The following is a 22,788-nucleotide window of genomic DNA, read 5'->3' as shown; positions in this document are numbered from 1 at the left end:
ACATAATACACCACGCACAAACATTGATTTGGTTAATGGTTTCTCATCATCCTCCCTGAGCCCCCTTGAAATAACTCTTCCCTGATCAGAGAGTGGTGTTGGTTTGGGAGATGGTAGGGCCACTGATCAATAGTTTGTGTGTGCGCATGGGTGTGTGTTAGTTTGTTCTGATCGATGGAGGAACAGGTGAGGTGCTTAGCGTCTCCACACACATCTCCTCAAAGCATCCTGGGACAGCAGGGGATGGGGCATAAACGGTTCATTTCACAGAGCCAATGTGTCTCCCTGGAGAATATTGGAGAGAAAAGAGAGAAAGGGGGAGAGGGACAGCAAAAGAGGGAGATGGGAGGGAGGGAGGGACAGAGACATTGTGCAACTTTACAAATGAGAAGGGTGAGTTGTACTAAAGAAAGCAAATGAAACATCCCAATCGATGGAGTCTCTCTACATCTCTAAAAGTTGATCATTGCTTGCATTCTTAGATTGTTTTTCACCCTGGGTGAGTTGCAAGTTATGCTAGACAGGTGGTCCTTAAGGGACGAAGATTAGGAGAGCAAGGTTTCTGTTAGTTTTCTGATGAAAAGAGAGGCGGGACATTCACTGAGGCCTATGCCACCGGAATCTTCAGTAATTTTGGTAATTAACAGAATCTATGGCAGTCTACCAAATGTATGCTGTTCTTTTCTATTAATGTTCTGTACTATTTCATGTTTTGTGTGGACCCCAGGAAGAGTAGCTGCTGCTTTTGCAACAGCTAATGGGGATCCTAATAAAATACCCCAAAAATACCAAATCATAACTTTGGTAATTTATACTTGAATAACTTTTTAAAAATGTGTTCATATACAGTACCAGTCAAAAGTTTAGACACACCTACTCATTCAAGAGTTTTTCTTTATTTTTGCTATTTTCTACATTGTAGAAATAATGAAATATGGAATCATGTAGTAACCAAAAAAGTATTAAACAAATCAAAATATATTTTAGATTTTTCAAAGTACCCACCCTTTGCCTTTACGACAGTTTTGCACACTCTTGGCATTCTCTCAAACAGCTTCACCTGGAATTATTTTCCAACAGTCTTGAAGGAGTTCTCATATGTGGGGAACACTTGTTGGCTGCTTTTCCTTCACTCTGCGGTCCAACTCAACCCAAACCATCTCAATTGTGTTGAGGTCGAGTGATTGTGGAGGCGAGGTCATCTGATGCAGCACTCCATCACTCTCCTTGGTCAAATAGCCCTTACACAGCTTGGAGGTGTGTTGGGAAATTGTCCTGTTAAAACAAATGATAGTCCCACTAAGCGCAAACGAGATGGGATGGCGTATCGCTGCAGAAGGGTGTGGTAGCCATGCTGGTTAAGTGTGCCTTGAATTCTAAATAACTCACCGTGTCACCAGCAAAGCACCATCACACCTCCTCCTCCATGCTTCATGGTGGGAACAACACATGCGGAGATCATCCGTTCACCTATTCTGCGTCTCACAAAGACATGGCGGTTGGAACCTAAAATCTAAAATTTGGTCTCATCAGACCAAAGGACAGATTTTCACCGGTCTAACGTCCATTGTTCATGTTTCTTGGCCCAAGCAAGTCTCTTTGGGTCTTCCTTTCCTGTGGCGGTCCTCATGAGAGCCAGTTTCATCATAACTTTGAAAATTCTTAAAATGTTCCGCATTGACTGACATTCATGTCTTAATGTAATGATGGACTGTCATTTCTCTTTGCTCATTTAATCTGTTCTTGCCATAATTTGGATTTAGTCTTTTACCAAATAGGGCTATCTTCTGTTTACCACCCCTACCTTGTGACAACACAACTGGTTGGCTCAAACGCATTTAAGAAGGAAAGAAATTCAACAAATTCAACAAACTTTTAACAAGACACACCAGTTAATTTAAATGCATTCCAGGTGACTACCTCATGAAGCTGGTTCGGAGAATGCCAAAAGTGTGCAAAGCTGTTATCAAGGCAAAGGGTGGCTACTTTGAAGAATCTAAAATATAAAATATATTTTGATTTTGTTTAACACTTTTTTTGGTTACTACATGATTCCATATGTGTTATTTCATAGCTTTAGATGTCTTCACTTATTCTACAATGTAGAAAATAGTAAAAATAAAAAAAACTTCAATGTGTAGGTGTGTCCAAACTTTTGACTGGTACTATATTATATTCCTTTTTTATGTGTCCATATTGTCCATTAGTTTCCAGTATGTAGACCATATGGTTTAAGAGACAATAGCCTAATTAATCAAAACAAAGCATCTAATCAGCGATTACATCATTTTCAATTACCTCTGCAACTCCTCCAACTATTGACTTTTTTCACAACTACCACCGGTTTGACACCAAAACATGAGTAAAAATAACAAAGGATACTTCATGCTGAAACCCCATATTTAACACAATGTTATTAACGAAGTTAAAGGTTTATATTTAGGATAATGTTTTACAACTTTGTTATTCTAGTTTGTATTTTAAAATCATCTTATTTAATAGTTATCTGTTTTTGTGATGAGGCCACATAGATGGCCAGAGATAATTACAGACACCTGTGATAATCTGAAGTACACAAGGGCCACTTACATGTTTTGTGATAGATTACATAAAATCCTTGAAAGATACCACATTTCGGGTAGTTTACTGGCAAACTTCAAAAGTTTCCAGTAATGTACCATCACTTTACAACCCCAGTTGAGACGAAGATATGTGTGTCAGAAAGAGTTACGGGACTGTGATGTGCAGAAAGTCTGCCAAGCAGGGGAGGCTTGGCAAGCATATAAATCATGCAGTGTAATCACACTAATATGATAAGGCACGCTGGGAAGTCTGGCACTTATAAGGATGATAGGAGGTCCCTCCACTTATTCCTCCACTCTGTCACATCGCTATGGTCTTTCTCTGGAGCCATGCACCCTGACTTTCAGACCCGCTTTTTCATGCGTGGGACCTGTGCGCGCACACACACACACACATTTCCTCTGTTTTATCATGAATAGGACCTGAGCAGAAGTAGCGTTACCTCAGAGAGTAGCGATTGCAGGGCTAAGGGCTAGTGCTCTCACCAGAGCCTTTATGTAATCACACAAACTCTTCTCTCTCTTGCTCCTTTTCTCCATCTCTTGCGCTCTATCTCTCTCCCCCCAGCTATCTCCCTCACCTCCCCACCCGCTCTCTTGTTCTCGCTCGCTCTCACATATGCTACTAACACCAAGACATTTATGTAACACACACAGTCTGAACTGTGAAATCGGTTGCCTAATTTTGTTTTTGTTGTGATCTTTCTCTCCTTGAATGGATGGTTAGTTAGTATTGTTTTGGTTGTGCTGGCAAGGCTGTACAGGAAGAGGAAGTGGTAGCTCTCTATCGTTGCCCTCCTGATGTTCAGTCAACACATCCAGGGTTAGGAGAGGGAAGGGTGTGGTGTTGAGATGATTTGGCTCAGCTTTAGCCACTATGTTGAGCCCTTTGCCCTTCAGAGGGTCAAACAGATGGGTGGAAGGGAGGAAAGAGAGGAGTTAAGTGGTAGAGGGCTGAGGAAAGACCCCTGAGATGGAAACACAGAGCTGGGTTTCCGCTAATGAAATATTTACAATCCCCAGAGAGAACCAAGGCTCTGCAGCCTCCCCCCCCCCTCCATTATCCCATCGTGTGTGTGTGTGTGTGTGTGTGTGTGTGTGTGTGTGTGTGTGTGTGTGTGTGTGTGTGTGTGTGTGTGTGTGTGTGTGTGTGTGTGTGTGTGTGTGTGTGTGTGTGTGTGTGTGTGTGTGAGAGAGAGAACGCGTGTGTCTTACTGTGTGTAACTGTATGCCGCGGTATAATCAACATGCCCTCACTTAATAATTTAAGTGGCTATAGTTGGAAACACCAGCCAACAGGGTTTAAGTGACTGCTGGTGCGTGTGTGTGTGTGACGTCCTTGCGTGCGTGAGTAACAGGGCCCAGCTGGCTGCTGTGGGTGATGATGGAGGATCACACTCCTTTCCTCTCACATTCCAATGGGACTGTGGATCTCGCATTCCACACTTCACCCTCTACACTATCCTGCTAAACATGCACTGGCATGTGTGCACTAACACACACACTGACATAACACTGTTCTCTGTGCAAGCACATATATACACACACACACACACACCACTCACTGAATGTCACACCACAAATAAATATGTATTATTAATCGAAAGAGTCACATGTACTACACACAACCCACAGACTTCTTTAGGTTCATGTCACCGGTACTCACTTTGAGGTCCACTATCGAATGACATCGACAGCCACAGCAGCTCTAATCTTAAACCTGTGCGTGCGCGTTTCTTTCTTTTTCTTCCCGGGTTAACTGGAATGCAAAAAAGGTCATTTTACCACAACAAAGCTTCCGATAACAATCACAATTTAACCTTGGGAGTTGCCAAAGCATTATGGTTTTGTATTTTGTTCCCCTGTTCAGCCATTCTGAAGAGATGTGGACCTAAATGGAAAGGGTAGTGCTGCTTAAAGTGGATTGGAAAATGTAAAGCTTTTTAGATTAATAGAGTTTCTGAAATGTCAGAATCTGAATCATAAGATTGTATTCTCGCACATCAAGAAAATGGTGCAGTTGACAATAATGTATTTTCATAAAAGATGTGACTGAAAGTGTCTGGTTTTCTAATGGATGTGGAGGAGCTCAGATTTTGTTGAGTTGTAGAAAGGTAGATTTTAAACTACCTTTGCTAGATATAGCCTGTGGAGTTAAGTTTTGAATCCTAGGGGTTGGAGTAAATACTAGACTCTGGTCATGTGTGTTGTCCTGTGTTCTGTGTTGACCATCATCCCCAGTAAGAAGAAGGGAGGTGCAAAGTGCCAATCTCAGACTAGTTATCTGCCTGGACTTTGATCCCAGAACTCCTAAGAAAACAGTGGCAAGTGTTACTGAGTGGATTATCCATGCTCAATAAAATTCAATGAAATATGGTTAGTATTAAGGGATTCTGGCAGTAAAATTGTTAAAGTGCATTCTCTTCTGGCTCCTTTTAAATATCAGCAGAAAACTCTGAGGATAACTGCTTTCAAATGAATGAGTAGGCAACACACTGTTTAGATATACTTAACTGACGAACCGACAAATACTGCAGACAATCCATTATTTATAGGCACTATAGGCTTGAAACATTAAAGGGATACTTCGGGACGTATCTACTTCCCCAGAGTCAGATGAACTCGTGGATATCATTTTTATCTCTCTGCGTCAAGTATGAAGGAAGTTAGAGGTAGTTTTGCGAACAAATGCTAACTAGCATTAGCGCAATGACTGGAAGTCTACAGGAACAGCTAGAATGCTAGAAGTTCCCATAGACTTCCAGTCATTGCGATAACGCTAGTCAGCAATTGTACTAAAGCTAGTTAGCAAATTCCTTTAAAACTGCACACAGAGACATAAAAATGGTATTCACTGGTTCATCTGACTCGGGGCTAAAGGGCATCATTGCCAAAATCCCGAAGTATCCCTTTAATGTTTCAAGCCTATAGTGCCTATAAATGATGGATTGTCTACAGTAGTTCTGTGTGTGTTAGTGCGTGTTTGTCGGTTCGTCAGTTAAGTATATCTATTTATATCTAATTCCTTTGAAAGCAGTTATTGTCAATGTTTTCTGCTGACATTGAAATGGAGCCAGAAGAGGATGCACTTTAACTATTTAACAAGGGAATCAAGAGGATAACTTAAAATATTACTATATATACCCCCAGTTACCGCTTTAAGTATTCAAGAAAGGAGAGATCATGTTTAACTCAGAATAGAGAAGGGAAAGAGGGGAGATGGTAAAATGGGGGGGGGGGGGGGGGGGGGGCTTTCTGGGCACGGGGTAATATAGAAGGACAGGGCATGAAAAATGGGAGCAAGCCTGGTGAATCATATCTCATAGGGTTCCAGTGCACAAGACAACAACAATAACTTAGTCTGACAGCCAACTTCACCATGTACAGTGGTATAAACTGTTTGCTATCTTCTCCTGTGTTGCACATTGAGTTATATCTACTTCCAGTGATACCCTTGCTGATAAGCTTGTGGTATCCAATATGTTACCAAGTATTACACTTCCTGCCAAGTCCATGTACTGTTTATGAATACCTCATGAGCTCAGTACAACTGTTTGACCCTATCAAACTCAAAATGTATTAACAGATTGTTTGTGTTTTGACTGTATGGACTGTCAGTCCTTGCATCCGTAGCTCTGTCAATTAAATTGAGTGGTTGTATGTTTAGCTTGTTCTGTTCCAAACCAAGTAGCAGGGCTGCTTTTGGGCTGAAACAGACTCCAAATTGTGGCTGTAATACAGTATATCTGAATATTTATTTTGTTTGGTTGCTTATTAATCACAACGTTGATGGTTTGTTTTTGTGAAACACTCTTCCTTTCTCATTTGTTTGTTCTTTGTCTCTTTCTCTCTGCACCTGCTCATTAAAAGGGTCTGCTCTCCTCTTTTACTCTGCTCTCCTTTCCTGGAAAGTAATCATGCCGCTCGTTGTCAGCACTAGCTTGAAAGACTGGGCTGTTGAGGAGGGAGAGCGAGGGAGCAAGAAATGAAGTGAGTTTATTAAGACAGACTGAAAATGGAGAGTGCGTGTCAGAGAGAGAGCCTATATGAGAGAGGTAGACTGCTGGAGAAGGGAGCAGTGTATAGTAGAACACAGATGTGTTGTGATTCTGTGTGTACAGTGTGACTCCATCACACTCTAGTCATCGTCTGTAGGGAAGCGTTCTGATACAGCTTGACGAGACCAGGCAGCATCGCCATCGGTAAGGAGCTGACGCAGGAATGATGGAGAACATTTAATGGTTCGTAATGGGGTATGATGGCTAACTGAACACTGGCCACGTATGGCAACCACTCCAACTAGCAGATGCCAGTCAATCTAGCAGTCTCAGTATCCAGGCTGGTAGAATCTTGGGTATTACACGGGGCAGGCCTATTGGTTGTAAAAAGACAGTGAATACCTGCTTCAGTGTTTGCTGGGACAGAGGGTTGTGTTGAGTTGGAATAACTGGGTGATGTGACTTAGTAAAAGAAGGATAACACTCCCTCCTCCTCTGTCACATACAGACACCGATACAGACAACAAAGTTGCAATCTCTCTCTCTTTGAGTGCCAGTGGTTTTCCCAAAGCAGACTGTCACCCCGTATCTCTGTTAAGGGTAATCCCACACACACACATCACTCTAGAAGTTACAGAACACACAGACATTATTTATTGCATTCCCAAGTACTAAACACAACACGCACACATACTTCTTGAGCCTGATGTAACATATTCCTTACTTCAGCCACATGAAGACTATGCTCACTGTGCCCCTCTCACTCTCTCTCACACACAAACATACACACAGTCTGACACCCCGGGGTAGGGTTCCAGGCCTGGTGTCAGCTCAGTGGAGATGTTGGCGGGGTGATAGTGGTGAGCTGAACAAAGGCTGATGAATCCTGCCCCTCGCTATGACCTGTCAACACGGCAGCAGCAGAACCATATCACACCGCCTCATCTCCTAGCCCTGCTCCCTCCCGGCCCACTACACCACCAATATACTGTTAACACTGTTACATGCAGACAGGGGCCCGCTGAATGGTGTGACATCACGGTTCACGGACCCCAGGCTCAGCAGAGTGGAAGGGCCGGAGATGTCTGTCTCTTCTCTTATCCTTTCCTCTTTTACTGCCTCCATCCCTCTGCTGGAGAGAGCGCAAAGAGAGAGAGGGAGAGCACGAAGGTTGTCATGGCCATGTTTAATTCAGCAGCCTCCCGACAGGCGCTGTCACTGTTGCAATTTATGTGTTGCTGTGGCGTTATGTTGCCTAGCACATCAGTATCAGTATTCGGCGGCGGCGGGAGAAGGCAACCTTGAGTGGAATGTAGAGAACTGGAGGAGTGAAGGAGTGGGAAGGGAGACAGTTCTTAATTACCCTACTATAGAGGAGTGTTAGTATGCACACCACATAGCACACCACCTCTCACTGGTCACACATCAAGAAAATATTTTTTCTCTTTTACTATTTGCACTTGTTTTTTTTCTCTTTTGCATTGGATGGTGCGAGGGGTGTTGAGGGAGATTGCAGATCAGTTTTTCTTTGTTTGAATGACATTTTTGAGTTTTTTTTCTTCATCTTTCTGTTGGTAGTAGGTGAGGAAGATCTTCGTATAGGAAAAATATATATGTAAAGGTTTGGTGGTTGCTGCGGGCTTGGTCCTGATTTAAATGAGAGTGTATAGTGTTGTTTCCCTCCTAGCCTCCACTGAAGGTGTTTGTCTGGGGAGGGGGGTTGTGTTTTAACTAATAGGCATGGATGGACAGACCACTGGATTTCCCAAAACACTGAAATTGCCTTCTGTCTTGTGCTATGATAAAATATCATGGGGGGAATATTAGTTCCAGGAGCTGGCAGGCTTTTATGACAGATGTTTTACAAGATGCATTAGCACCCATAAAAATGTATTTGTCATCCAACTAGCACTATGGAGCCGTCAGGGCCCAGTGAAAGTGTCTGCCTGTTTCTCTTTCTGCTCCTGTCCCAGCTCAGTGTCAAATCAAATCAAACTTTATTTGTCACACGTGCCGATAAGTGTAGACCTTACCTTGAAATGCTTACTTACAAGCCCTTAACCAACAGTGCAGTTCAAGAAGAGTTAAGAAAATATTTACCAAATCAACAAAAGTAAAAAATAATAAAAAGTAACTCAGTAAAATAACAATAACAAGGCAATATACAGGGGGTACCGGTAACGAGTCAATATGCGGGGGTACAGGTTAGTCGAGGTAATTTGTACATGTAGGTAGGGGTGAAGTGACTATGCATAGATAATCAACAGTGAGTAGCAGCAGTGTACAAAATAAATGGAGGGGGTTGGGGATGCCAATGTAAATAGTCCGGTGGCCATTTTGATTAATGGTTCAGCAGTCTTATGGCTTGGGGGTAGAAGCTGTTAAGAAGCCTTTTGGTCCAAGAATTGGCGATCCGGTACCGCTTGCCGTGCGGTAACAGAGGAAACGGTCTATGACTTGGGTGACTGGAGTCTCTGACAATTTTGGGGGCTTTCCTCTAACACCTCCTATTATAGAGGTCCTGGATGGCAGGAAGCTTGGCCCCAGTGATGTACTGGGCCGTACGCACTACCCTCTGTAGCGCCTTACGGTCAGATGCAGCGCAGTTGCAATACCAGGCGGTGATGCAACCGGTCAGGATACTCTCGATGGTGCAGCTGTAGAACCTTTTGAGGATCTGGGAACCCATGCCAAATCTTTTCAGTCTCCTGAGGGGGAATAGGTTTTGTCGTGCCCTTTTCACGGCTGTCTTGGTGTGTTTGGACCATGATAGTTTGTTGGTGATGTGGACACCAAGGAATTTGAAACTCTCGCCCAGCTCCACGTACGGCCCTGTCGATGTTAATGGGGGGCCTGTTCGGCCCTCCTTTTCCTGTAGTCCACGATCAGCTCCTTTGTCTTGCTCACATTGAGGGAGAGGTTGTTGTCCTGGCCCCACACTGCCAGGTATCTGACCTACTGTCGAGTCTACTGTCGCTACTGCAGGAACACACAACCACAGGGACCCGTCAATACAGCTCTATTGTATTGTATTCATCATTAGCGCAGGATTGTATGCTCAAACATTAAACATGTGATATCCCCAGTGGTAAGTATTCTGGGCGAAGGTTCTAATTCTGTGTTTGTTTATTTGAGAGGACACGTGGAACTGAGGGACAGGGAAAAGAGTTGTGACAGCAGTATACAGGCAGACAGCAGGCAGAGAGGATGCTATAGTCTTCCTTTGTGTCCTTCAGACTTAGGCTATGTACGTGTGGATGACAGAACTTGGATGGGGAGCGTTCACATGTCAGAAGACTTAGCCTAATAGCCAGGCTGTCTCTTCTCCGTCACACACTCTCTTTTTCTCTCTCTTTTAATCTCTCCTTCTCTTCTTCCTCTGCTGCCATATGGTCTTCTACCATCTCTCCATCTCTGTTGAAGGGAGAGAAGGGGGAAAAGTTATTTCCATGACATCGCTCAGAGACACAGCACACACAGACACAGCATTCCAAAGCATTCCCGGACAGCTTGCCTCGGCACCTGGGCGCAAATACTTTTTCCCCCCATGGTGGCAGCGACAGTAGTCCACCGTTAGGGAGGGAGATGAGGGCGGGACGCAGCTGTGCCAGTCTGCCAAGTGTTTTCGTGGGAGCGTGGGCGCCGTGACCCGTCACTCTTCATAATGGCCCAGCCTGGAACGACTCCCATACATCACATGGGACAGATATGCAAATAAAACCAGGGGGAGTCCACCTCTCCGGGAGGAGGGAGGGTGGTGGGGAGGAAGAGTGTAGGGATAGAGCAGGGTTTCACTGTTATTTATCCCCTGTTAGCTATTGATATTGTTTCTCAGCACACTTGAGGTGTTGTTCAATAGAGGGATAGATACAAGTTTATCTGGCTCTAAATAGTTTTTCTCTTTTGCTGGCCTTGACTCTCCAGCTTTTTGAAGGGAAGTTTAAGATATATTTAGAGCAGTGGTGAAGAAAGAGGCTTTTTAAACTGAGAGGAGGAAAATAAACCTTGTTTCAGGAAGCTGGAGAGAATTGACAAAGGTTCCTCCAAACTCTGCTCTCCTCTGTAGAAATGTCAGAGTATACCGCAGAAAGATACAAATACCCATTTCAGGGGTGGAGCCCACACAAAAACTCAAATTCAGGCGTGGCCAACCCTCTTCCTGGAGCACTGACTGGGTACGAAGGATTTTGTTCCAGCCCTTCTCCGAATCACCTGATTCAGTAAATCAAAGTCCATCCCTGCTCTAATTCAATAATTCTACCACCCCCTCGTCACTCCGAAGGATTTTTTCTCCATTCAACCACATTCTAGAGCTTATAATTTTATCAATGTTCCAGAATGCAGTGTGATCGTAGTGTGACAGCTCAGCAGTTCCATAAGAGTGGCTTGTCCAAGCTGATTAGAGCCTCTACTCTGTTACCCTCTGACACATGGTGGGACTCTATACTCTACAGTCACTACTGCACCCCAAATGTCACCCTATTCCTTACATAGTGCACTACTTTTGACCAGAGCCTTGGTCAAAAGTAGTGGACTATATAGGGAATAGGCTGCCATTTGGGACACAGCCTATACTGTCATCATCTGGGAGCTAGTTAGTAGTGCAGTACCATACCGCTCCAGGCCCTGTTCTCATATGCAGTCCCAATGAAACCCAGGACCAAATGGCATTGCAGCACTCTGGGGACAGTATTTATAGTGCATTGTAAACAGAGAGGGCCTCAGCACCAAGACCTTGGTTGTTATGGGTCCTTCCTTCACTTCCTCATTTCCAGGCTGTCTCGTGTGTTCTGCAGGCTGCTTGCTGGGGGGATCCCGGCACATTGTCCTGCATTATACTACAGCATTACTGGAGGCACTGATATGCTCCATTTCTCCATTTGGCTCCAAATAGAACTATGGTGGAGAATGAAACGAATATCGTCTGCCTTTCAGGCCTGATCCATCACTTCCATTAGAGATGTTGTTCTCTCCCCTATCTCTCTCTCTCTCTCTCTCTCTCTCTCTCTGTCTCTAGGCAAGGCCAGATGGCTATTGGCAAGTTCGGCATGGTGGCAGCACTTTTACTTTACTCTACATTAAAGAACGATACATTCTCAGCAACTTCTGTCATGCCAACACATCTGATGGCATCCAGCACTTCGGATTTGGAAGGAATGTTATATACCAAAACGATCATCCAAAGCCAGTCTGAAATCTCAAATTAATGGAGATCTTATAATAACTCTATGGCTTCTTTTATCAGGTGATATACATCAATGCCTCAGTTTATCATGAACACAAATGGCATATGCAGCCATGCACCTCCTGCGAGCGTTGGGTTAGAGTAACAGCAAAGCTCTGGTATGTTTGGAATACGCGCAGTGGATTCATCTAAAATACAGCGATCCTAGCTTTGGGCATGGGCTCAATGAAACGTACCTTTGCTGTCAGTGTACTGTACCCACCAGGGTATGTGAAACAGTGCAAAGTACGATTTACTTAATATTGGTGTCTGGAGTGGAGTAATAGTCTATGGAATCAGTGATCATTTTATTACATTTTGCACAAGAAGGGTTTTTAAAGATATTGTTAAGTGTCACAAAACTATTCGACTCAAAGGAACTCAAAAAAATACAGTGTTGAAATATTTAGGGCGCAAGAGGGTAAAATTGTCTGGGCATCTGTGCTGGATAGTGTAGGGGTAGACAGGGAAGCCTTTAAATGTAGATTCCTTGAGGTGGTGAATGTGATGGTTCCCATTAGATGGATCAGAGTAAAGCTGAGATCTATTCCTTGTATTAATCATGAGATTCTAGAATCTATTAAAGCAAGGAAAAAGGAACTCTCAAGAGCAGCCTGATTTTCTCCTATATAAACGTAAATGAAATGAAGCACAGAGCAGGATGTATGAAGCTAAGAGGGGTTACTTTGCTGATAAAATCATTGAGAACAAAAATGACCCTAAAAAGCTTTAGAAATAATTTAAGGAACTAGGCTGTAGTAGTACTACCAAAAACAAACTAAACAGTAGGGGGGAGGAGATGGTATATGAAAAAGCAGGCTTTTCAAGTTTCAGGTGTGCTTGTTCTTTTCAATGGTCGAATGAATAAACTAAACTAAAACTCTCTCTCCCTCCGACTCCTCTTTCTATACCTGGCCCTCCGCTTTTGTTTTTTTTCTTCTCTCTCCTCTTCTATAGGATGCTCTTTAAGAAATGAATTAAGGCGGACTAACAGGACTTTAACGACTCTGAAGGAGATATAGGAGGCAGGCGCCGGCTGATCCAGGTTGTGCTGAATGCACTCTAATTGTTTATCAATCTATTTACATCTCTGTGAAAATTGGCTTTATGGGGGAATTATCAGCCACGTGACACCGCGCTACACTAACAGCCCTCCCCGGAGCACAGAGCCGCCAAATTAAATTTCACACTACTAATTAATGAGAGATTTTATTTCTGCGGCCTACGCAGGCGGCGGAGACAGTGTTGCTCAATGCAACTCCTCTCAATTAGGCTAATTCCTCAATTTTCCCTGTGGCAACAGTGATTGTAAAAGCACTAAATGAGCCTGTGTCAGATTGACTCTTTACAATAGTTAATGCTCTTATCAGAATGGCTCTTTGTTAATTCCTGTAAACGATTAAGGCAGGTGCGTACGTTGTCGGACACACAGAGGAAATTGGCTCTGGGTGGATAAGTGTTCATACCGGCTGCAAAACTGCTACTAACTCACATCTCCTCAATGATTATTCAATTGGATAAACATCACCAACGCTTGTTTTAATTCCACATCACTGACCTTGTGTGTTCCAGAGTCGTGGTTCAGAGCCGGTAGCACACAGAGGCATGTTCAGGCTAATGTATGCTACACTTCACATGGTGGGGGGATTGCATGGATTTCTTCTGGCGAGTGGGTGGTAGTATCCAGTGAATTTCATAATGTACATTTTTACATAATGGCATGTATGAAGATGAGCTGGAATCAGTGCGGCTGGAGGCTGTGGATCAGTAAGCTAAAGAGATGGATTCATCTCCAACTGTACTGAGCAGCATTTTGCTCACATCAATCACATGCAATGTAAACTAAAGGTCATATTCTATGCTCCTCTGCCTGTAGCATCACACTTCTCCCATTGGTGTACACTATTGCTGTACCCTTGACAGTACTGTATAAATATATGTATGGATACGGATGAGAGGGAATGCAGTATCTATCTGGCTGTGGGCTGAGATTACAGAATGGTTAGTACATAGAATGGTATGTGTGTGCGTCACATGACAGGCTTCTCCATACACTCAGGACATGATTGGTGGCTATATAGCTTTTGCGTTTTCACTTTCTCTCTACTGCAACTTAGGCTTGAGGTAGCTCTATCAAAGGAATTGTTTTCAAGAATGTTCTGGGAATTATGTCAGGCATCACTGAATGGTTTGCGATATCTCTTTTCTCATGGAAAAATATTCCCTCTACTCTTGTTATTTTTCCCTCTGCGGCTTTGTTTCACAGCTTTATTAGCCCGTCTGTTCACTCTTTGTCTCTATTTTAGTGTGTGTGCTTGTGTGTGGGCTGGTGTGAAGTGAAGAGGAGTGAGATGATGTGTGGGTGGATGGGCGTGAAGGCGTTCACTCCCTCTCCGGTCGGGGTAGGTTGCATCACCAAGCCGCTCCAGTTTATAATAGACACTCCAATATCAATAACAGCTTTTTATAGAAAGAATATCTACTCTCATCCAGCGTACTGAATAGCTATTGACAGCTCTTATCTAGAGGCGCTGTGGTGAAAGCATACATTTACAAAATCCTCTCTTCCATTTCAACCTATGAAACGCTATGCACTGACAAACACACAATCTCCAATTTACATAATAGTAGTTCCTCCTGCTTCCTCTGAATCACTCTGACAGAGAATCCATTTCCTCCTCGAGCTTCATGTGAAGCACTGATACAGTATATATTTCTCTTCCTCTCTGCCTTTCCATCTCTCTCTTTCCCTTATTCCCTACCCTCCCTCCAACGCCTCCTTCCTCTCTGCCTTTCCATCTCTCTCTGTCCCTTATTCCCTACCCTCCCTCCAACGCCTCCTTCCTCTCTGCCTTTCCATCTCTCTCTTTCCCTTATTCCCTACCCTCCCTCCTCTCTGCCTTTCCATCTCTCTCTTTCCCTTATTCCCTACCCTCCCTCCTCTCTGCCTTTCCATCTCTCTCTTTCCCTTATTCCCTACCCTCCCTTCAACGCCTCCTTCCTCTCTGCCTTTCCATCTTTCTCTTTCCCTTATTCCCTACCCTCCCTCCAACGCCTCCTTCCTCTCTGCCTTTCCATCTCTCTCTTTCCCTTATTCCCTACCCTCCCTCCTCTCTGCCTTTCCATCTCTTTCCCTTATTCCCTACCCTCCCTCCTCTCTGCCTTTCCATCTCTCTCTGTCCCTTATTCCCTACCCTCCCTCCAACGCCTCCTTCCTCTCTGCCTTTCCATCTCTCTCTTTCCCTTATTCCCTACCCTCCCTCCAACGCCTCCTTCCTCTCTGCCTTTCCATCTCTCTCTTTCCCTTATTCCCTACCCTCCCTCCTCTCTGCCTTTCCATCTCTCTCTTTCCCTTATTCCCTACCCTCCCTCCAACGCCTCCTTCCTCTCTGCCTTTCCATCTCTCTCTTTCCCTTATTCCCTACCCTCCCTCCTCTCTGCCTTTCCATCTCTCTCTTTCCCTTATTCCCTACCCTCCCTTCAACGCCTCCTTCCTCTCTGCCTTTCCATCTTTCTCTTTCCCTTATTCCCTACCCTCCCTCCAACGCCTCCTTCCTCTCTGCCTTTCCATCTCTCTCTTTCCCTTATTCCCTACCCTCCCTCCTCTCTGCCTTTCCATCTCTTTCCCTTATTCCCTACCCTCCCTCCTCTCTGCCTTTCCATCTCTCTCTGTCCCTTATTCCCTACCCTCCCTCCAACGCCTCCTTCCTCTCTGCCTTTCCATCTCTCTCTTTCCCTTATTCCCTACCCTCCCTCCAACGCCTCCTTCCTCTCTGCCTTTCCATCTCTCTCTTTCCCTTATTCCCTACCCTCCCTCCTCTCTGCCTTTCCATCTCTCTCTTTCCCTTATTCCCTACCCTCCCTCCAACGCCTCCTTCCTCTCTGCCTTTCCATCTCTCTCTTTCCCTTATTCCCTACCCTCCCTCCAACGCCTCCTTCCTCTCTGCCTTTCCATCTCTCTCTTTCCCTTATTCCCTACCCTCCCTCCAACGCCTCCTCCCTCTCTGCCTTTCCATCTATCTCTTTCCCTTATTCCCTACCCTCCCTCCAACGCCTCCTTCCACTCTGCATTTCCCCTCATCACACTCCATCCCCAGCTCAGATTCTCTGTGGCAGGATGATTGCAGTACAAAGTGCTGGGGGATGGCACAGGGTCTCCCAGGGACAGGTGGATGAGCAGGGGCCATTTCTAAATTACACATTTCACACAGAGCAGATGTCAGATAGAAAGGAAGAGGACAGATCTACTGACATTAACCATGAGACGGAGAGAGTGGGATGGAGAGAGGGAGATGGGGATAGAGAGAGCGAGCGAGGCGGACATAGAGACGGAGAGAGGATGGAGAGAGGGAAATAGGAAGAGCGCTAAATAAAGAGAATGAGAGGCGGAGAGAGAGGAGGAAAGGGATGCTGTGCCTCGCAGGACAATGGCCAATTAGGCCCAGTGGAGTGTTCACTCTGCTATGTCAAATTACCCATCATACCCCTGGTTCCGTTTTCCACAACAGACTGCCATCTGGACTCTCTCTCTCACTTTTGTTCTCTCGCTCACTCTCTTTCTTCTCTCATTCTTTTGCTAATAACCCTCAACTCAATATTCCTCACTCATACTCCCTCTCATCCTCTCTTCATCCCTTTCTCCCTCCTTTCCTATATCACTGCCCCATCTACTTCTTGATTGGTCCATGTCTCAGAGCTGTGTGCGATGTTAAATCATCCCGGAGAAGATTCAAGTTTTACTTCATTAAGTAGTGGCAGAGTGCAGTGCTTACTGGAGAGCCAGGGTAAGAGACTGTCCTGGAGGCCCTATCGATAACCATTAAGGATCCTCTCTCATTACAGCCCCCTTCCCTCACAGGCCCTCAGGGGTCCTGAGAAATGGGCCTCTCTCTCCCTAGCTAATGTGATTGAGTAGTAGATCCAGGCGGCATCACCGCTGTTTGGAAATGCAAATGGGGGATATTTATTTACCACTTGGATGGCTGGCATGAGTGTCTCTACTCTGGTACTCTGGTGAAGTGCTCACTCCGACAACCTCTATGCTTAACCAGGAAATTTCTCTACCAAGAGCATGGAATCAAACTCAATCAGGCCACAGCTCCCCTCCTTCCCTCTCTCCTTCCCTCTCTGTCTGTCTCTATAGGCCTCAGCAACCCGGCCCCCCCCCCAAAAAAAAAAATAAAGAACAAAGTCAGCAACACCGTGCTTGATCCTACCCCCTGTTCCTCGCGGGGAGAACCAAGTTTTCCAAAATGAGAGATTGGTTCATTTTAAGAGGGAGGGTGAGACATTTACACAGTCAGTGGATGTTAGTAAGATTCTGAGACTTTTTAAAAACTTTTCCCCCAGAGCACGCTCTTTTTCTCACACACACATTTTTCTCTCACACACATACACATCTGATCCCATCCATTGAGACCCCATCTATTCATCCATCACCCAGGGGTCTCAGAACTCTCCTGACCCCAGACAGTGAGCCCCGCGTTGGGCTTTTCAGCTCAGCGTGCCCCCTATCCGCGGGCCACGATCACAGGCAAAGGGACAAAAACGTATTGGTGCTAATCAATAATGCATGGACTGCATTAGTCCTCAGTAAGACGGGACTTAAGACGGAGGGAGAGGGAGAGGGAGGTGGTGAAAGGAAAGGGAGAAAGAGAGCGATTAAGAGAGGTGTTGGAGGAGAGGTGTGTACAAGCTTGTGCGCGTGCACTTTTACAGAAAGAGAGAGAGGTAAAAGCAGAGAGCGGGAATCTAACCTTGTAGGGAATATTTCTCCCCTCATCCTGACATTTTGTTCCTTATTAACGCTATCCCTGTTCTCTCTTTAGACGTACTGCCCTGTCTCCTGCGGGTGAAATAAATAAGTTATTACGTCCAAGGGCTGAGCCAGGACTATTGCAATAGAAATAGTTAATTTCCCACCATAGGGGAGCCATGTGAATATATGTATAATTACATTTTCATATCAAACAGCAGGGAGACTTTTTGGTTGACTGGAGATGAAAGATGAAATTGCCTTACACAAATAAGACTTTCTGAGTTACTCCCAAAACACGGCTTCTCCCCCTCATGTCAGGCATGGGGGAACAGTGTCAGTGTGTGTGTATGTTCGCAAACCTCTCTCTTCTCTCTCTGTCTTGCTCTCACTCTGAGAAAAGGCGTTTAGAGTATAACAGCCATCAGAGGTGCGAAGGTGTATACTTTCACACTGACTTTGTTGAAGAAAAATATAAAGACAACAACTTGGCCTAAAAGACATAACATAGTCAACAGATTTTTATTTTTTTTATTTAACCAGGAAGGGCTCATTGAGATTTAAAATCTATTTTTCAAGAGCGTCCTGGCCAAGATAGGCAGCACCAAGTCATTACAAAAATTACAGACAAACATCATGAAAAACTACAAGTAATCTAGTAAAAACCATAGAATTCACAAGAGTATAACAAAATCAAAAACAGCATTGACAGGTCAGGGAATCAGTCTCAAGATCATTCATCAGTAATTTAAAAATACCAATCGGGACAAGTTCTTCCAGTTTAAAAGTATTTTGTAAGGCGTTCCAAGACGATGGTGCAGAGTACATAAAAGCCCTTTTACCAAATTCAGTTCGGACATTTGGTACAGTTAGCAGGATAAAGTCCAGCGAACGAAGAGAGTACCCACCACATTTCTGAACAATAAAAATGCCCAAATAAAAAGGTAGTAAACCCAAAATGGTTACATAAGACAGAAGGTTACATCAAAAAACGAAAGGAAGAAGGCTGGTTGGGGAGGATGGGTGGGCGTATAACGTGAAGATCTAGCAACCCAAAGGTTGAATGACATTACGGACAACTTTAGCATTTTGGCTAATTAGCTACTTAGCAACTACTTTTCATGTTAGCTAACCCTTCCACTAACCCCAACCTTAACCCCTAACACTTATTCCTAACCTTTTAATATAACCCTAATCTTACCCCGTAGCCTAGCTAATGTTAGCCATCTAGCTAACGTTAGCCACAACAAATTGCAAATTTAGTTGTACGATTTGAAATTCGTAAGATATAGTACGAAATGAGTGATGAGCATCCACAAATTAGGATGAAGAGAAGTGGTGGGTGGGATTGTGTACTTGCAGGTGTGTGTGTGTTCTGCTCTTTGAAGTGCCCTGATAGCTGCCTGCCTGCTTCCGATTCATGGATATGCTGCTCTGCTGCCTTAGGCCGCACCACAGTCTGAGGGGAGCAAGAGAGGGAGGAGGAGAGGGAGAAAGGCCAAATATCTGGGTTGTTAAAGGAGAAGAGAACAGAGTAGTAGCCTCTGAGGAGGTCCTAGAGGCAGGAGAGGGCTGTTGGGTAGTTAAAGGAGGAGAGAACAGAGTAGTAGCCTCTGAGGAGGTCCTAGAGGCAGGAGAGGGATGTTGGAATTCAGACAAAGTGAGATCCAGCAGAGATGTGGTCTTTGGGAGGAGATCAGGGGGTGAGTAGAGTGAGAGGGGAGAATGGTTAGAAGTACAGAGAAAGTTCAGTTAGCAAAGTGGGGAGTTGGAGGAGAAAGAGTAGGAAGTGGGCTGAAGGAAGAGAGGAAAGGATGTAAAGGGAAAGAGAGGAGAATGAGTGTGCAGACATGAGGAGGAAGAAATGAGGAGACGGTCTGTTTCTTGGCTTCTCTCTCTCTGGGAAGAAAGAGGAGGAATGAGAGTAGGATGAGAGGAGGAGGGAGAAGTCTTTTTTTCCTGTCCCTTCCCTTCTCTCTCTGGGAGGAGGGCTGTTCTGTCACTCTGTCATCCTCAGAAGGTTGTCCAATTAGGGGATATGATTAGTGCAGCCTGTCCCCGGTGGAATGGAATCTATCACACTGTCTCTGATTGCTATAGGCTCCACCAATTTGGCAATCACTTTACCTGCGTCACTCGACAGCCACTAAGTAGAATAAAGCATTTCTACTTCAAATCTCAAAATAATACAAGCTAAGACTTTTGATTGGTGACATGAACTGTAGTGTTTGTGCATGCACCCGCAAATGTGTCTGTTTTTTGGCTCCTCACAAGGATAGTAAAACAAGGAACATTTGGACAAGTGGGGACATTTCATTTTAGCTATTTTAGGCTTAGGGGTTAGGGTTCAATTAGAGTTAGGTTTAGGGTTTGGGGTTAAGGTTAGGGTTAGGGATAGGGGTCAGGAAAAATTGGATTTTGAATGGGAGTCAATTGTTTGGCCCCCACAAGGATAGTAAAACAAACGTTTGTGTGTGTGTGTGTGGCAGAGTGAGTGAGAAAGTGACAGAAAGGAAGAGATGTTCCTCTCACCAGATCTTCTTGTGTGTCTCGTTCCTTCAGACTCCCAGAGCCGAGACGAGACCCTCAGGACCCCAGGGACTATGGAGAGGGTGGGTCCAGATCCTCAATGGGACACGCCCCCTGACACCAGCTGCCCAATCACAGATCACTTCCCACTCCTCTCTCTCCTCCTACTTCTGTCCAGGAGACCAACAAAACCAGAGAGATTCTCCTCTCCATGTCTGACGACAATGGAGTGAGAATGAAGAAGGCTGTAACAAAATGGATGGCTCTTTCTTTCTGCTTCCAGAACTTTTAAAACTCTACTAAGTCTTTTTTAATTGAGGTTCATGAGTCGATTGCAATCTATTACCGTCAGGCAAAATTTTCACACTCAATCAGGTCCTTGTCTGGTGAGCTGTGCTCAGTGAGGAGTGTAGGTAGAAAATCTGAGGATGTCAGGATTGGAACATGAAATTCTGAATGTGACACGCTGTGCTTTACATTCATTTCTTCTATGTATTTAGTAATGACAAGCAGCATTGTCCAAAAAAAAGCTAAGCAAAATAAGTTGACAGAACACCTTAGATCAGAGGAGGAATATAGAATGTACAGGACAAGGTGGCTGTTCCTGTTTTATACTCTGAAGGGAAATATATCACAAGTGTCTTAAATCTGCCTTGACGTATAAACACAACTGCTCTCCTCTTCTCTTGTTTGTCCTCACCTTCAAATTCTCTCCCCTCCTTCCTCTTGGGTGTGTGTTTGTCAGATCCATCATCAGATGATGCGTTGACACATATTGATTTCTGAGAGCTGCTGCGTACATGTTACGGGAAATCGAAGTGTATGTAATAGCTCTCTGTGCAGTGTCAGCGTTCTCTGTAATACTATGCCTCATTACCCGAGACAATCTGCAGTGTACAACAGTCCTGACTCCTGACGACTAACTGCACACAGTACTTTGTCTTACTCCATCATGTCATTCAATAATCACATACAGAAGGTATATTTTTGTTTTTGATGCGGTCTATTTTGTCTTAAAGGAGAGAGTAACCTTTAACCTAATCAATATGATTGGGTTTGTGACCAGGACCAAGCCCTACCCAATGGATCATGTTATTTTGTAGCAGTCATGAAATGATTAATATAAAGATATATATATATATCTTTCTATTAATCATTTCATGACTGCTACAAAATAAGTAATATATATACTACATGACCAAAAGTATGTGGACACCTGCTCGTCAAACATCTCATTCCAAAATCATGGGCATTAATATGGAGTTGGTCCCCCCTTTTGCTGATAAAACAGCCTCCACTCTTCTGGTGTTGGAACATTGCTGCGGGGATTTGCTTCCATTCAGCCACAATAGAATTAGTGAGGTCGGGCACTGATGTTGGGCGATTAGGCCTGGCTCGCAGTCAGCGTTCCAATTCATCCCAAAGGTGTTTGAAGGGATTGAGATCAGGACTCTGTACAGGCCAGTCAAGTTCTTCCACACCAATCTCGTCAAACCATTTCTGTATGGACCTCGCTTTGTGCACAGGGGAATTATCATGCTGAAACAGGAAAGGGCCTTCCCCAAACTGTTGCCACAAAGTTGGAAGCACAGAATCGTCTAGAATGTCATTGTATGCTATAGCGTTAAGATTTCCCTTCACTGGACTAAGGGGCCTAGCCCAAACCATGAAAAAACAGCCCCAGACCATGATTCCTCCTCCACCAAACTTTACAGTTGGCACGATCCATTGGGGCAGGTAGCGTTCTCCTGGCATCCTCCAAACCCAGATTAGTCCGTCGGACCGCCAGATGGTGAAGAGTGATTCATCACTCCAGAGAATGCATTTCCACTGCTCCAGAGTCCAATGGCGGCAGGCTTTACACCACTCTAGCCAATGCTTGACATTGTGCATGGTGATCTTAGGCTTGTGTGTGCGGCTGCTTGGCCATGGAAAACCATTTCATGAAGCTACCTACAACCAGTTCTTGGGCTGACATTGCTTACAGAGGCAGCAATCGGCGGTCCCGTTCTGTGAGCTTGTGTGGCCGACCACTTCGCGGTTGAGCCCTTGTTGCTCCTAGATGTTTCCACTTCACAGCAACAGCACTTACACTTGACCGGGGCAGCTCTAGCAGGGCAGAAATTTGACGAACTGACTTGTTGGAAAGGTGGCATCCCATGACGGTGCCACGTTAAAAATCACTGAGCTCTTCAGTATAGGCAACGGGTGTGGCTAAAATAGCCAAATCCACTAATTTGAAGGGCTGTCCACATACTTTTGTATATATAATGTGTGTGTGTGTGTGTGTGTATATATATATATATATATATATATATATATATATATATATATATATATATATATATATATATATATACGCACTGCTCAAAAAAATAAAGGGACCACTAAAATAACACATCCTAGATCTGAATGAATGAAATATTGTTATTAAATACTTTTTTCTTTACATAGTTGAATGTGCTGACAACAAAATCACACAAAAATTATCAAAATCAAATTTATCAACCCATGGAGGTCTGGATTTGGAGTCACACTCAAAATTAAAGTGGAAAACCACACTACAGGCTGATCCAACTTTGATGTAATGTCCTTAAAACAAGTCAAAATGAGGCTCAGTAGTGTGTGTGTGGCCTCCACGTGCCTGTATGACCTCCCTACAACGCCTGGCCATGCTCCTGATGAGGTGGCGGATGGTCT

At 44.3% G+C, this 22,788-nt stretch overlaps 1 protein-coding gene across 3 annotated transcripts in view; it reads left to right on the top strand.

Moving 5' to 3' along the window:
• trim44 (tripartite motif containing 44) overlaps nt 1-21,367 on the top strand; it is a 65,314-nt gene extending 43,947 nt beyond the window's left edge. For all 3 annotated transcript variants that reach the window (XM_039001383.1, XM_039001381.1, XM_039001382.1), the window contains exon 6: nt 20,122-21,367. In XM_039001383.1, the coding sequence (XP_038857311.1) occupies nt 20,122-20,206 (85 nt within the window). In that variant the 3' untranslated portion in view covers nt 20,207-21,367. The remainder of the gene's footprint in view (nt 1-20,121) is intronic.
• Nucleotides 21,368-22,788: the final 1,421 nt, after the last annotated feature.

The sequence above is a fragment of the Salvelinus namaycush genome, chromosome 9 (genome assembly GCF_016432855.1).
Source record: "Salvelinus namaycush isolate Seneca chromosome 9, SaNama_1.0, whole genome shotgun sequence".
NCBI lineage: Eukaryota > Metazoa > Chordata > Actinopteri > Salmoniformes > Salmonidae > Salvelinus > Salvelinus namaycush.
The sequence above is the reverse complement of the archived record's forward strand: the minus strand, read 5'-3'. Positions and strand labels throughout refer to the sequence as shown.